This window comes from Centruroides vittatus, unplaced genomic scaffold (genome assembly GCF_030686945.1).
Source record: "Centruroides vittatus isolate TY-2023 unplaced genomic scaffold, ASM3068694v2 scaffold_2342, whole genome shotgun sequence".
In the NCBI taxonomy this organism is placed as follows: Eukaryota; Metazoa; Arthropoda; class Arachnida; order Scorpiones; family Buthidae; genus Centruroides; species Centruroides vittatus.
In genome coordinates, this window is record NW_027122688.1 from 659,511 (window position 1) to 676,373 (window position 16,863).

Consider the following 16,863-nt stretch of genomic DNA (forward strand, 5'->3'; position numbering starts at 1 on the left):
TTTCCCAATCATGGCACAACCAAGACTAAAACAGTTATAAAACCAACTGCAGTTGCAGATTTTAGTATGCAAAATCCAGTGAATTTAAGTATAAGAAGAGAATATTTACAGAATTTGGATGATATATGCAATAATTTTAATTTAATTGCTTTAATTAATAAAATGAAATCCTAAGTTAGTTGATACAAATTATCTCTACAAGTTATCCTTTAGATAATTTTATTGATGCAGCATATTGTTTGGAAGAATGAAAGTTTTGTGTTAAGCTATAAGAATTATTTTTACAACTAATAATAATGATAATATTATACTAATTAAGAATATTGAATTTAATTTATTGCCTGAATGTTGTTTTTCATAATTAAAAAAGAAATTAATCATTGTTTTAAATAAAGCAGAGACTAATATTTTTTTTCTACTTGTGTTACACTTAATAACTGTACAAATTGAAAAAATACAAGTATCAATGGCAATGTGAAGATTGGTACAAATAAAAAACAATTCGTCTATTATTTCGTATTAAGTTAACAAAGTTGGTAAAATAGAAAAATCTAAAAGAACAATACAATGTTTGATAAGTTTTAAAAATTTTAAAACAACTGCAGATATTTAAAAAGTATTTATGTATAATAGAGCCAGAAATTATTAGATTATCTTAAAACAGAAAGAGTATTAATCAGCCAATCAATTGTACAAATGTAATTACCGATTAATCCAGATTGTCCTTTTCTTGCAACATCTCTGGATCGTATACTTTTTGATCCTCAAGAAAATTCATGCTTCGGCCATAAATACATGAAAAGCATATGGAAAATACCACTTTCAGTATTTTTGCAAAAAGTGAATTTTTGCTAGTTTTCCCCGTTGTGTTATTTTCAGAACTCACTAATTCGTATTTTATTTTATGTGGCAGTTTATTTATTACGGAATTTCGTAAAGTAGAAAAGAATTATTTTTAAAATTTTAGAAGTAGTAATTTAAATATTATGGTTACATAGAAGATCGAAAAACACTTATAATATACAAAGGTTCCTTTGCATTCACGTGTGTGTTCATTATAATATTTAATGTTATTTTTAATAGAATGAAAAACATCTAGGCCGGATGGCCGAGCGGTGAAGGTGGCAGCCTTCCGCTCTGGGGACCCGGGTCCGAATCCGAACGGGTGGAGAAATCCCCAGGAATTTTTCGGGAGGTGGTCCATATACATGCAAAGGAGAAAAATTTCAACATGAGATAGGTTAATATGTTTTTTCGTACATAATCAGTTATCCAAAATATAAATAATCCACACAACCCCAACCCCAATTGATTCAAACAAACGATGCTCTACTGTATATAAATTTCCTTACAAATTTTCTTGATTGAAGAGGTGTCACAACACGAAGTGCAAGGATAAAGTTCAAATAGAGTTTGAAATGTCCGTGTCCTCATTAATTGCAGTTGGGCAAAGACAGTGAAATATTTCCTAGGCTCCGGGGAGTATAGTACAGCTTCTGGCAGACTTTCTCTGGACAAAACGACAGACCTGGAAGTCGTTAGATGACACAGAAGACGACAGGGGCGTTTCAACGAGGTCCAAAATTCCTTACCCAAATTTTTCGGGAGCACACACGACCAATAGGGAAAGACTACACATAATGAACCTTGAACATCCTTGAAACTTGTGGTTTTATGCTGCTTTTACCCATAGTTGCCTCTCCATTGGTCTCTCATCGTCATCTGGTAAAAATTCGAAATCCGATGAAGGGGGCAAGAGAGGTAACTGTCGAGAGTGGATACGATACCTCTCCAGCAATGTTTTCCTTGAATTTATTCATTTTTATTGTTAACTAATTTACACAAAAACTTCCATTGTTCAATCAAGACATTTAATCCTTCCTATTCGGGTCTGAAAAGGAGATTTCACACCCTTCGATTGATACCCCTCATTCTGATTTCCCAGTCAACACCTGTTCGAGTCCTCACACTAGTGAAAATTTGCTAACGTTTTCCTCTCCCAAAGCTCTAGTTCTCAGTAGCTGTAATCCCCAACAGAAAGTGAGAACTGCCACTCCACAGTATTCCAGAAAATGAGTTTTATGCCTACTTTCAGAAATGGGAATGCCGTTTATGTCAGTGTGTACATGCACAAAGAAAGTACTTTGAAGATGGCTTTAGCCACTAGTGAACAGTTTTAAAGTTGCTTTCCAGAAATTAAATTGTCACACCTAGTACAAGAGTGCAGATTTTAACTAACTATAATAGAATGTAAGGAACATTTTATCAAAATAAGAAGCATTATTTCATAAATAATATTTGCATTCATTTATTATAAAGCTACATAATTCTTATAGGATTACTAAATGACCCGGCCACGCGTTGTTGTTGCTCAAAATGTATCTATTATAAATGTATAACATTTCCCCTGTAGAGGAAATTTCAAAAAATTCGTTTTTAGTGTACATTCTCTTAACGTACCCTATTAAAATGATATCAAAAACGCATCTAAAATAGTATAATAAAAGCCAAGTTCTTCACATTAAGCCTTCATCCTGTCCCTCTCCCCGCTGGGAAATATCGAAAAATCCCGTTTTAGTGTATATTCTGTTGACGTAAAACCTATTAAAACGCAAAAAACCGCATTTAAAATAGTATAATAGAAACCAAGTTCTTCACGGTAAGCTTTAATCCTCTTTATCTCCTCCCAGTGGGGGAAATTTCGACATGTATATTATATAAAAACACGTGCGTATTCGAATGCAACATTTTGTCAAAATTTCAAAGGAATTAGTAGGAACAATCCAACATTATTTTATTTATTTAGAGATAGAAAATGATCTGCTTTAGTCCATTCTCACAGAAAAGCCTAATACCTCACAGAAAAGCCAACTTAGGTTATCAGAATTAGCGCCATCTGTTGGACATAAAATCCTTAATCCATATATAAAGATATTTTTGGGAGAGAGAAATGGTGGTCTTCACGTATGCCACAAACCTTCGCGATAGTGTATTAAACAACTTCCCAAAGTTTCATGGCAATCAGATAAATGGTGTAGTAATGCATCAAAGACAAACACACACACAGACAGACAGACAGACAGGCATTCATTCGGTTTTATATATATAATATAGGATTATAATTTAATACTACAAGAATTGTATAGTTATTGTATAAAATAGAGTATATGTAAAAAATTTTCAAATCGCACACAAAAAATTTTTATAATCAGTTGAGATAAAATTTTTCAGCATGAATACTATATTACTTTCAAAGAAAAAAACCATTTGATAATATAAAAAATATAAATACGACATGGTAAAGTTAAAACTTCGTCCTTTGTCCTTCTTTTTGCCGTTTACACCATCAACAGTCCTCAAAGTTACACAATCCCTCGGAGACGACCTTTCTTTAGAGGCTACTGCCTCCGTGAAAAGATGTAAAGTAGATAACAGCGTCCTCTGGTGTTGCGCCACAGTAAGAATATTACATTTTTTTACTGTGGCGCAACACCAGAAAACGCTGTTATCTACTTTACATCTTTTCACAAAGGCAGTAGCCTCTAAAGAAAGGTCGTCTCCGAGGGATTGTGTAACTTTGAGGACTGTTGATGGTGTAAACGGCAAAAAGAAGGACAAAGGACGAAGTTTTAACTTTACCATGTCGTATTTATATTTTTTATATTATTAAATGTAATAACACCGGCCATGTTTTCTTGTAATTTTTACTTAAAAAACCATTTGTTTTTAAAGGGTAACTTGCTCATAAATCCGCACGTTTATATCATACAGGTGCTAACATTTACCTTTAGATTAGGTAGAAATGTTATTCGTCTTGTAATGTTTATAAGATTGCTCCATCTTTTTCAATACAACGATGGATTGCTAAAAAATTAATGAATTTCAATATCAAGAAACAGTACTTACCAATATGTACTTTTCTTCACCATTGTCAATAGTAAAATTATCAATTTTTGTGGTGATATTTAGTAATTCATTACATGGAGCAACTGTAAAATATGTTTTGTGTTAAATATGTTTTAATAATAATTATTATTATTATTAATATTATTTCACAATGCTTTGAATTAAGACATCATTTGATTTTTAATAACCTCTTAACAAGGGAATAGTCAGATGTGGGGCTACCACTTAGTTGTGGAGAAGCGTGGGAGATTTTTTAAAAATTTTTCCAAACACTTCTCTTGTTTCCTTTTAGGAAAAATTTTTTCACACAGTTACGTCTAGTAAAAAAATCTTTCTTTAATGTTACATAATTTCTTTAAATGTAAATTTGTTTCTTGGTAAGTTTTTGCTAAAATCTTTCTTTTAAATTTATAATTAATTCTTTTATGACTTTCCAATCTGTCACGATTTTTTTCAAAAGTTTTGAATTTATTTTCAATTTTAAATAATTTTTTTAAAATTTCAGGCATTTAAGTCATGGCGAGTTTTTACAACCTGCGAATCAAATTCAAGAGAATGTAATTGACAGTTAACAAATTACATCCATAACAGTAGATGACGTAAGGATTGTTATGTTTACAACTACGATGCCTGACGGCCTTTCCCCCCAGACAGAAATGTGGGTGAAGGTTGTTTTGTCTTCTACTTTCTGTAGAAGTGACGTAGTCATTGTAAATAAATGAAAATTTCAGTGTATCTTTTATTTAAAATTTTAAAATTCGTTGTTCAAATTTACACCGAAATATTAAAGCGGTTTACAATATTAGCATTTGGTAGATAAACTTACTTTACACATAATAAATTTAAATAAATTAAAGTTTAAGAAACAACAAAACATTTAAAAAATGTAGAAATATTTTTATATTCAACTTCAGATTTATTACATATGTTATCACTGAAGGATATTTAATTTTAAACACAATATTCATCATTGGCATGCATCAGAAGAACAAGCATAATTTTCCTAAAACACACTTTAGTGAAAAAATCGCCTAAACTCTGAAAAAGCAAACAGTGTAAGTCAGCAATCCAATGTGCGACCTACTTTCTCTAACATAATGAAAGGAAGAAATTTACAGTACAACGATACACATAAACACTAACCATAATGATCAAATCAGATTGTTAAAGTATAAGTTCTTAAATCCTCCAATCAGTCTTTGACGTAGGTCTTCGCTATAACACTAAATAGACATGTAGACATGTCTAAAGAACATGCTTATAAACACTAAAAAACATAAATGTTTTTCGAAACCAGAACTAGATAATTAAATGCACAAATAAATCAGTAGTCCAATAATACATACTTTCATTTATATTTTACTAATATATCCAAACATCAGTTCTTGCTAATTGTCGAAAAATAAATTATTTTCAACTTTTTTTTCTGTAGACGAGTTCACAGCAAAATTTACACCTTAAAATATCCATTAAAACAACAGAAAATGTATTGATCCACGTAATAAATATTTATTGAACTGAACTTCAAAAGATAATAAGAATATACAAACAGCAAACCGAACTTTACGAAATCTGGGCTGTACTGATGCATATACAATAGACAAAATGAAAATGCTCCTGTCCAATGTCATCACGTGACAAAAGTTTTTCTGAATAAACGCTAAAAGATTTTTACAATTTTTACTTGAAACCCGATGAATTTAATTAATACACAATAACTAAATCTGCTTAATAAAGATTAATACTTTGCCATTATAATTATGTAAATTAGATATAAAAAAGTTCATTGCACAAAATCTCCTGCTAACCATGGAATGACTTACTTCACGTGGGATTAAAGCTTTCCTGCAAAACACTAAAAATTTTGTATAATTATTTCATTAATCCAGTCGAGATTAAATAATATAAAATGTCTAGATATGTTAAATAAAGATTATCACAAATATTATTACAAATATGCAAATTAGATATAAGATTGATCACTGTGAAATGTCCAGCCAAGATAAAAATAGCTTTTGGTCACGTGGTCACCAAAAATATAAAGAAATATGTTTAAAATTTAATGTTTGTGTAGAAATTAGTAAATTGTAACAAATTTCATCAAAGACGACAGAATAATTTTCAACTTATATAAACTGTACAATAAATGATTATTTCTTTGAAAGGAGTCGATATGCATGAATAAAAAATAATTATTTAATAATGCTTTTATCCATTTTAAATTTATATTGTAAAATTTAAGCTATTTACTTTGTGTTTTGATTTTATAATTTAGAGTTTCTGAGTATTTTACTGTGAAATTAATTTAATAAACAGAAACAAAGATAAGCTATTAAATATAAACCGCACAATACAATAATTTCTTTGTAAATTGAGTGTAAATACAAAAAAACGAATTATATCAAAGATGGGACAAACAAGCTCACATCCCAAGAACAGAGCTTATAATTTGTTGTCATTTTCAGTCTGTTCCTACATCGACTGATTTATGTTGGTAAAAAGTTAATGTTTTAAGATAAAAGTTCATGTTCTTAGTGAAGAAAGATAGAAGTATCAAAATATAATATTCACACACACAAAAATATTTATGTTTGTCGATATTAAAAATCTGAAATGAATTATAGAATGTCCTGGAGAGTCATATAGAATATCCCTGTGATTGTCTGCTTTTTCTGGCTTATTACTTCAAATATCAAAAAATATACATTTTTAACATTGACATACATGAATATTTTTGTTTGAGTATTGTGTTTTAATCTTTTATTTTTTTTTCTCTTAGAAAATTTACTTGTTTGTTAGATCATTAACTTTTTACCAACATAAAACAGTCAAAGTAGGAACCAGGCTGTAAATACAATGAATTATAAGATCTGTTTTAAGGATGTCATCTTATTCGTCCCACCTTTGATATAATATAATTTGTTTTTTCTGTATTTACACTCAATTTACATAAAAATTATTGTAGTGTCCTGTTTATATTTAATAGCATATGTTTGTTTCTGTTTATTAAATTAATTTCACAGTAAAATACTCAGAAACTCTAAATTATAAAATCAAAACACAAATTAAATAGCTTAAATTTTACAATATAAACTTAAAATGGATAAAAGCATTATTAAATAATTATTATTTATTTGTGCATATCGATTTCTTACGAAGAAATAATTCTTTTTGTACAGTTTATGTAAACTGAAAATTATTTTGTCATCTTTGATGATATTTCTTACAATTTATTAATTTGTACACAAAACTTAAATTTTAAAAATATTTGTTTATATTTCTTGGTGTTAGCTTTCGGTCATGTGATCTTTCTATATTTATCAATCTGGCAGGAGATTTCCCACAGTCAGTTTTTTCTCATATCTAATTTGCATATTAGTGATAGTACATTACTAATCTTTATTAAACAGATCTTGACATTTTATATTATTTAAATTTGACTGGATTAAAAAAATCATTATATAAAACTTTTAGTCACAATTCTCAAGTTTACTCTAGATATTTTCTTCATAATTTTGAAATTTTGACTATTCACGAAAAATAAAATATTTTTGAGTCTATATTTAAATCCTTTAATTTGACCACAAAAGTAACAGTAATAATGGTTTAGAAGAATAAACTTCTTAAAACAAGGTAAAAGTAGGTAAAAATTTTCAAAGTTAAAAATGATCCAGTGTCCACTGTAGATTAAAGGATTTAAAGATAGTTTCAAAAATATTTTATTTTTGTGAATAGTCTAAACTCCAAAATTATGAAAATTTTCACTGTTTAGCAGGAAAGCTTCAATGCCACGTGACGTTGTAAGTTCTTTCATGACGTATAGTTAGTGGGAGATTTTGTGCAGTGATCTTTTTTGTATCTAATTTTTGCATAATTATAATGGTAAATTATTAATCTTTATTAAACAAATTAGTTATTGTGTATTAATTAAATTTCTCGGGTTTCATGAAAGAACTTTTTAAAACTTTTTTTGTTATCCTTGAATAATTTAACTTTTGGTCATGTGACATTGTACAGAAAGAAGCTTTTCAAATTATGCCATATGCATCAGTTTGCAACAGATTTCATACAGTGCAGTTTGTTGTTTGTAACTTCTTGTTATCTTTCGAAGTTCACTGTGATAAATTTTTCTTATGTGGATCAGTACATTTTCAATGTTTTTAATGGATACAAGGTGAAAAGTTTACTGTGAATTTTTAGAACTTGATTTTCAAAATATGATTCTTTACAGAATGAAAAGTTGAAAATAATTTATTTTTTCGACAACAAGCAAGAACTGATCTTTGGACATAATACATGGATATGAATCAAAGTATGTATTATTAGATTACTAATTTATTTGTGCATATAATTATCTAGTTTAATTTCATAACATTTAAGTTTTTTAATGTTTATCAGCCTGTTAATTATCATTGCTACTGATTTAGTGCTATTATCTAAAACAATGTCAAAGAAGAATACAAAGTTCAATTAGAAAGTACAGTAGAGAGTCATTAATTAGAGTCATTTAGGGACTGCGGTTCTTCAGATTAGTGATTCGATCAGATTACCGATTATGTACAAAAATATATTAACCTGTCCGATGTTCAAATTTTTCTCCGTTGCGTGTCGCTTCGTGTTGAATTTTATCGATTTTAAGCCTAAAAAATTTTTTTAATAATAATCGAGGCTATCATATCGTTAAAAATTATTTCTTAATTTTGTACAAACAAAATAAATATATTGAAGAATATAAAAACATGAAAATTATACTTTAGAAGTAAATCTAGTATCAAAATGTTCGATTCAGCACGACAAAGTCCGACTAAAAATCGTTCCGATTTCCGGTAATTCCGATTACCGGGATTCAGATTAACAACTCTCTATTGTAGTTCCTTTATTTGTAAATTAATTTGTTGGTAGATTTTTTTAAGTGTAATTAGATGAAACTAAATGGATGTGAATATAACAAATATATGTAGAATATGGCAAGACTAACATAAAAAAATATTATTACATATTATTCAATCAGAAAATGTTAGAAAAAATTATACTTCAAGAATTTTGTTTTTTATGGCCTAGTATTTATATCGAAAATATTTTTCGGTTATATTTGTGATCACATTTACCAGTTATGTAAAATTCAGGCTTTACATAATAATATATCATTCGAATAGTATTGGCGCTTCAAATATTTACAGGAGGAATTGAAGTTTTCGATTTTTGTTTGAGGAAACTGATGAAAGCAAGCATATGGACAGTTGTATAATAAACTGATTTTAAGCAAATTAGTAGACTTTGTAAGTTTCAATCTAGTTTTTTCATAATATTACGATATACGAACTTTTGATTTTGTAAATTGTATTATACAAAAAATAAATTTTTGTGTTATTCTCCTATTTAATAACGTATTTATAATGTTTCTGAACTAAATAATACCTAATAAATTGAAATTCAAGTTTTACAAACTACTACGAATATTATAAAAGATTGTTTTAGTATAAATTACTAGTTTTATTCTAATGTTGATTTTTCACAAAAAGTAGGTCAGAGGACTGTTACAGTGATTACATAGGCTGTCGCTTTTCCATGTCTGCATCAGAGCTCTTGCAACAGCATGATTTACAGAAGTCACACATACTTTTTTTCTGACATGAGCCAACTAGAAATATTAATTTTCTAACCAATCAGATGACGGCCGGAGGTTTAAATTCGATTTATATCGATAGATCGCCTTCTAAAATTACATATTTGTTTCAATTTCCTCTCTTTTATTGTAATTTCTCGAGAACTAAAGGGTATTCCAAAATACAGTTGGAGAATCCAACTACTCATGAAAATTCTACGATTTCACAAAATGATACAGGTATTTGATATGAATTATTCATCGTTCAGCTCTGCCACACAATTTCCCAGCAGTGAGCGACATCTACATATGTCGATAACTGCTGATTGGTTAGTGTTATACACCCATAGCTTTGGTGAACTTATTCTAATATATAAAAGAGAAAGAAACCACTACACACCTTTCTCCAATAATAAAAAATGTGTGGAGCATGATTCTGCTAGCATTATTATTTTATCACCTCACACGAGATGGCGTTTGTACAAGGAGAGTTCTTAACAGAAACTGCCAAATTCAAAACTCCACCACTCAACAAGATCACAAAATAAGAATATTACGTAAGACGAGGTCTATTACCCCTTACCCCTGAGTAAGAAATCATATGAAATCCTTGACCCCACCCACCCCAAAATAACTTACGTAATTTATGCATGACCTCAAAGCTCTAGTTAGCAGCGGCTCTTAGAAGAATAAAGAGATGAACCCTATCCTAGGGACTTTAAGGGTGTGGATAAATGATGGTTTTGCTGGAGAAGTTCCAAATATTAGGTAGAGGTGCAAATGTTGATAAGATGTCCCTGGACAAAGGGATAGTTATCCAGATAAGTTCTTGTCTTAAAGAATAAATCGTTTGATATTCGAAATAGTTTGAGGTAGGAAAACTGCCGGAGAGGGTCAAGGCTGGCTACTAATGAGATATTCATTAATTAATTCATTCATTTTAAATTTATTAGGTACCAATTTTAGTACATAGCCCGATTCCGCTTTGGACACTACCGGGAATAAAGACAGATAAATTTACAGGTATGCAGATATATATTTTTTCACATACATAAATGAAAAAATTGAGAGTGAAGTAACAGTTAATTTTGCAACAAACTTTGAGCGTGTTGGTAAAACCGTATAAACAAACAGGAGTAAGGAACCAAGCTAGCTGTACGAGCGTGCCTTCGCACTTACTGTGCCAGCGCATAGGGACAGCACAAAAGGAGAAAACACTCGCACATAGGGACAGCACAAAGGAGAGAACCCCTAGAGGAAAGTGAAGTTATGTATGATTTGGCTAATCTTTCTAGTGAGGTTGTCGAAAAGCCTGGAAAATTTTCTGTGTCCTCCAGACATCAGCTGGGTCGCAGGGCCACCCCACCCCCTGCTCCCAAAGTAAGAGTTGTAACTCGAGTGCTACTAACGAGATAGCAAACTTTCTGACCAACCAACTCCAGATGATCGACCAACTCTTCTAGTTGTCGCCAATTTCCTTCTTTTGTTTTGGGGGTCTGCCCCCTCACTTTTCATGTCATTTTGGTAATTTTAATTTCTATGTCCAATAGCAAATTTTTTCGTTAGGTTCCTGTGACAAATTCGATGTGTCACCGTGGAAAGAAAGTGAATCTGGGATGTAAGATCTAATCACATCCTTTAACATTTTTTGTTTTTGTTGGGGAAAATATTAATGTTATTATTTTGGTTCTTTCTTTTTCGTGCCTTCACATTTATTTTTATTGTACTTATTTTGAAACTGATATTACAGTTGATAGTTGTACTTAACTGTAATGAAAATGTTAAAATGTTTACTTCTTTAAATGGTCTATTTTAAAACATTCCATAATCACTGTTGCAAATAGTCTTGCCATAAGATGGCCTATAATTTAGACAAATAACGTTTTGTGTGGCTATAAATAAATGTTTCTTTCTAGTCACAAGGAGATAACAGGTTAATTAATTACTTTAAAATAAGTTTACATTTTAAAATGATAATTGTTAAACTAAGAAAATAATAATATTTACTTTTTCTATTCATTAAATGAACACTTTGTAAAATTCACTATTACATATTTTGAATGTGTGATGCATTGCAATGTTGTTTACAGTTTATTTTTGTATGCTTTTAGTTAAAATTAAATGTTGTGTATTCGATAGCGTTATATACTTGATTTGTATTTTATAGTGTTGCACGTTAAATATGACATGTTATAACACTCTATATATACATATCTCTTATGTTCGAAACATTATGTTGAAAACTTGGACACAGCTTAAAGTTGGTTGTTTATAGAATTAGACAATAAAACATGTGAATGTCCTTCCAATCAGACACATTCTGAAAGTACTTTTTCTGTGAAATGGGCCTGCTATTTGTATGTTAGAAACATGAGAAAAAGATGGCAATCTTTATCTGGTCAGCCAGTTGAAAAAGTGTGAACCCAATGGCAAAGTGACACAGTTAGTAATTTTATTCCTTCACCCAAGAATGGGTAAAGAACCTTAATGTTGGCATACAAAAGTACTAAAACTACGCATTCGATGTTATAGGGGAAAAAATAAATTTTACCACAACTAATCACTTACTCAAACTCAGCCTTCTTACTAAATATACTAGATACATCCAATACACCTTATTGCTGAGAACAAATATTTATTACGTATAACTAACTTTTTCGGCCCACTTTATGGGCCATCCTCAGGTTACAGTTGTTCGACTCTAATACAAAATCGAACACGTTCAAAATTAAACTAAATTAGAACATACATTTTAAATTAAACGAATAGAACAAGTATAACACCAAAAATACCATAAGAAAATCGAAATAAAAAACAAATGTAAATGCAAATAAAATACGGTGACTGGCCGTAAACATTAAGGACAAATTCCTTATCCTTTAACCCAGATATCTACTGAGCCTCTGTAGAAGCATTATTATGTGTGTTACTTTTTACCATGTACTTCCAGGATGACGGTAACCCCGTCGCATCTTTATAATTTAAACATCTGCCAGACAAACTTGCTCAGTAAATTTCGCATTTCTCCGTTATGGATGACAACGTTGGCGAGTGTACTTTTGCAAGAATTTTGGCATCCTCCCATTGCACAACAGAACCATCGGCTTGCGCAATCCTGGATAACGCTGTTGAACACTTTTTACCACAACATTTGAGACTAAGGACAAAAATAACAATTTTATCAAAAATATTGCACTTTAAAAAATGATAAGGCAACCTCTGTCATTCGTTAGTTTTGACTGATTTCAGATTGTATTTCTACATTTCTCATTTGTAGTGAATTATTTTTACTATTTTCCTGATTGTTATATATAACATAGTTAACATACGGTAGTTGGTCAAAAAGATAACCGCAACATTTTTTTGTATTTCAACTCTGTACACATTGTAATGTGTACAGAGTTGAAAAACTTTGTAAAATTTTTAAAACATTGTAAAATATTTTACACATGTAAAATTTTTAAAACAAAAAGTATGCAAAGAAGAAACTTTGGGGGTTTTTTCTATGTCTATGGATGTTAGTGTAAGTAAATTGTGTAAACAAGAACTTTCTTGCTTTTTGTAAAAATTCTCTGAAATTTTACATTAAGATTTCTTTAATACAAAGATACAATCTACTAAATCTTAATGCTTAAAGGTGAAGTGAATAGATAGAAAAAGCAACATAAAATGTCCATTGCATATCACTTCACTCGATGTGAAGTGATATATACGCAATGGACATTTTATGTTTTACTTTTTATTTACATTTACAATTTTTTATAAAACATCTTTATACATTAAAAATTAACCTTTTTTGTATTTTATAATAATAAATGAGATAGAATATTTAAAAATTATATTTTTATAATAGATGATGTTAAAAACAATATTAACGCTTCTAAGAGAAAAAACTATAATTCGTTGCTGCATTTTTATCACTACTACTTAATAAGAAGTTCTTTATTACTGCATGCCTACTTCATGGTATGTCGATTATTTTTCAATAAATTATATAGTTTATTTCTCTTGCTTTCTATTATAATGCAATATAAAGTTACATTTAAGAGAAAATACATGTATGTCAATACAGGGATATTTCTGAAATAGGAAGAAAAATTAAAATTTACTTACCTGAACTTACACTTGTAAACTCTGTTGTTTCTGAAATTAAAAATTAAAATTTTGCAACTAATTAATTTTCAACTACAGAAAACTCGATATTGCAAGAGGCAAAATTCAATAACAATCTAAACAAATCATTTCCACAATTTACGATTTTCTTTTAATTGATACAGCAGATAGGTGTATTCTAATCAATCCACTGAAAAAATCATGTCTTTCACAGTAACTTTGAGTAGTAGAGGTTTGGGCCATACTGATCACAAAATTAATTTTCTAATTACAAATTTGAATTAAATTAATTTTATTTTAACAATATTAGGAAGATTTGATCACAAAATTAATTTTTAAGATTTATTTTAATATTACTATAAAATTAAGTTACAGTGATAAATTAATTAAAATTTGTCGAGTAAATTAAATTCAGATTACAAATAATTTTTAAAACAAAAATTATTATCAATACTGAAATTAATTTTCTTGATTGATATTTGGCCACACAAAATAATATAACATTGATATTATTTTGAAAAAATTTTTAGGTTACAGTTTATTCGAGTGTTTTCTTCAGTTCATCTAAAGTAAGACATATTTCTGCATGTAAGTGCGGAAATAAATTTTCACGATGGCTGAAAATAATTCTTGATTTAATTTTTGATATTTTTAAATGTGATACCAAGAAAGTTGATTTTGGAACTCGTCAATGAATTGTTGGTCAAGTGTTTGGTAACGAGAAACAAAATTCCAGTTTAAGTAATCTTTTAATTTGCAAAAAGTTGCGGTTTTTAATTTTTGGTATTTTAAAACTTCTTTTCTATCTAACTTATGTATCAAATAGATAGTAAAATTATCTGAAAGAGGTTGGAATTTGGCGAATTTATTCCAGTCAAATTTTAAGTAAATTAATTTTTCAAGAAAAATCTTAGTCACAAAATTAATTTTCGATGTCGATTAAATTACGATTACAAATAATTTGTTGTGTTTAACTAAATTAAATGAAATTTTATATACCTTACTATGACATTCCCAACTTCCATAATTATGTTTTTATATCATAAATACAGCTCGTGTAAGAAATTTCCAAATTTAACAGATTTTTTTATCTCGTGGTGATAAATTATCATAAGTAATGAATTGATTATCAAACTTTACTGAGCAGTAGGAAAATTTCCTTGTTGCTTGGGGAAGTACATTTTTAGATTAGTAGAATACAAATTATTAAAAAATTTAACAGAACAATGGTTGTAATGGTTGTTTTATAATCAATTACATTTTAGTTTTACTTTGATGTATTTAACAATAAGTTAAATTACAATTCACTTTTTATATTAAAACAATAGTAATACAACAGTATATATAATAAACATTATTTTTTCCAATTTAATTTTATAAAAAAATGTAATGAATTTATTACAAAAATCTATCTTTCCGAAATTGTTTGTATGTCTTGCTACAAACCCAATTTGTCTACATAAGGTGTTGAATAGAAGATTTTCGTCTTAAATCGTGTTCGCTGATAATTGATACTTTTTAACAGAATGTACATAAATGTTTATTACAGCTTCTGTAAGACAGTTTAATGTTTTTATGGCAAACAATCGATAAGTTAAATTGCTTCAAAATCTATCAGCATCACATTCTGTAATTTTATATAAATAAAAATTAGGATTGATATTATTTTATATTTAATAAGAAAATAACGAAAAGATTTCATACATAAATATTTTTTACTGACTATATGAAATGTTTATTGATATACGAAATTGTTAATGTGAAATCTATAAAAATATAATTTTTAAAATTTATATTGTAATTGAATTGAAATGAAACTTGTTTTTAAAATTTACAAAAGTTAGTTACTATAATGAAATGAAAGTAAAAGATAGATTACAAGAATTTTACTTGAATTGTGCAGTAGCAATAGTGATAATAATAATAATAATACGAAATGGTCTTTTTTCAAATCAAATTTATACTGTTTGATCCAACTTATTAAACTTTGAATTACTATACGGTTTATACTAAACCATAATTTCTTTGAAATAATATTTATTTAACTGATAAACTCTAATTAAACATATTAAATTTATAAAATAAAACACTGAATATATATATATTTTTTAATTATTAACTCGTCTCTCCTCAATGTAAATTGTTATATATCAACGAATTTTAAGAATAAATTTTACAACAATAAGGTAATTTATTTTAAAAACAACTTATTTATTTAAACTAACTAAAAACCTAATAAAATCGTAACACTATCTGTATTAGTCATATATTGTAGTACATACAATTATATTAGTTTTAAATACATTTTAAAAATTTATATATAATATGATTACATTTATGTATTTAATATTAACTTATTATCAATAATATTATTATTTTAATTAATTTCTATCCATTTAAATTTATATTACTGAGTATTTATTTAAATATAATTAAGAAAGAGTTTAAAGAATATCAAACTCTAAGAAAACGAACCACTGATTTTAATTTTTTTTAATTTGTTTTTTACATGATAGATATAAACCCTACAAATAATTGCTGGATTCTTATGTCTAACTATTAACTTTTTAAAAATAATAGATTCGTTATAAAAATGAATTTTGGTAAACTTTTCAGTATATCTATAACATGACATATTTCTGCAAGTAAGTGAAGTAATAAACTAAATCAGTAATATTTCAAAATAACAAGTTATAGGAAAAAGTTATGCATATATTAAAATAATAAGTCAATGAACTTTACTAAACCTCTATAAGACGTATTTTAAACATTTACACAATTGTCTAAATGGTCGTACATTGCATTAAATTTTACCAGCTTAAATTGATTCTCTTATATTTCTTGATGTTAAACTTGTGAATTTTTCGAAGATTTACTTTTATCTAGAGTTAGGTCTAAGTCAGAGGCAAACTTTTAAATGAAACTACTTACTTTTCAAAGAGGATGATCTTGTATAAGAGGTTCTTGCAAAAGAAGTTCTCGGCGAAATATTGAACCAGTCTCTTATAACCAGTATTCATACCATCTCTTAATGCAAAAACAGCGAAAAAAGGATATATCATAATTAGCAACTTTAGTAAAGTTCATTCACTTATTATTTTAATATATGCATAATTTTTTTCCTATAACTTTTTATTTTGAAATATTACTGAATTAGTTTCATGTGATATTGAATTCTGTTTTAATAAGTTTTGAAGGTAAGCATTTATTACTATTATTATTATTTAATATGTGTGATT

At 28.3% G+C, this 16,863-nt stretch overlaps 1 protein-coding gene across 1 annotated transcript in view; it reads right to left on the reverse strand.

Annotated features, from left to right (window-relative positions):
- Window positions 1-16,863, reverse strand: part of LOC136987494 (mucin-6-like) — a 294,367-nt gene that overhangs the window by 109,611 nt on the left and 167,893 nt on the right. Inside the window, exons 33-34 of the mRNA XM_067285227.1 lie at window positions 13,625-13,654; window positions 3,907-3,989 (exon numbers count right to left, since the gene is read on the reverse strand). Of these exons, the coding sequence (XP_067141328.1) occupies window positions 3,907-3,989; window positions 13,625-13,654 (113 nt within the window). The remainder of the gene's footprint in view (window positions 1-3,906; window positions 3,990-13,624; window positions 13,655-16,863) is intronic.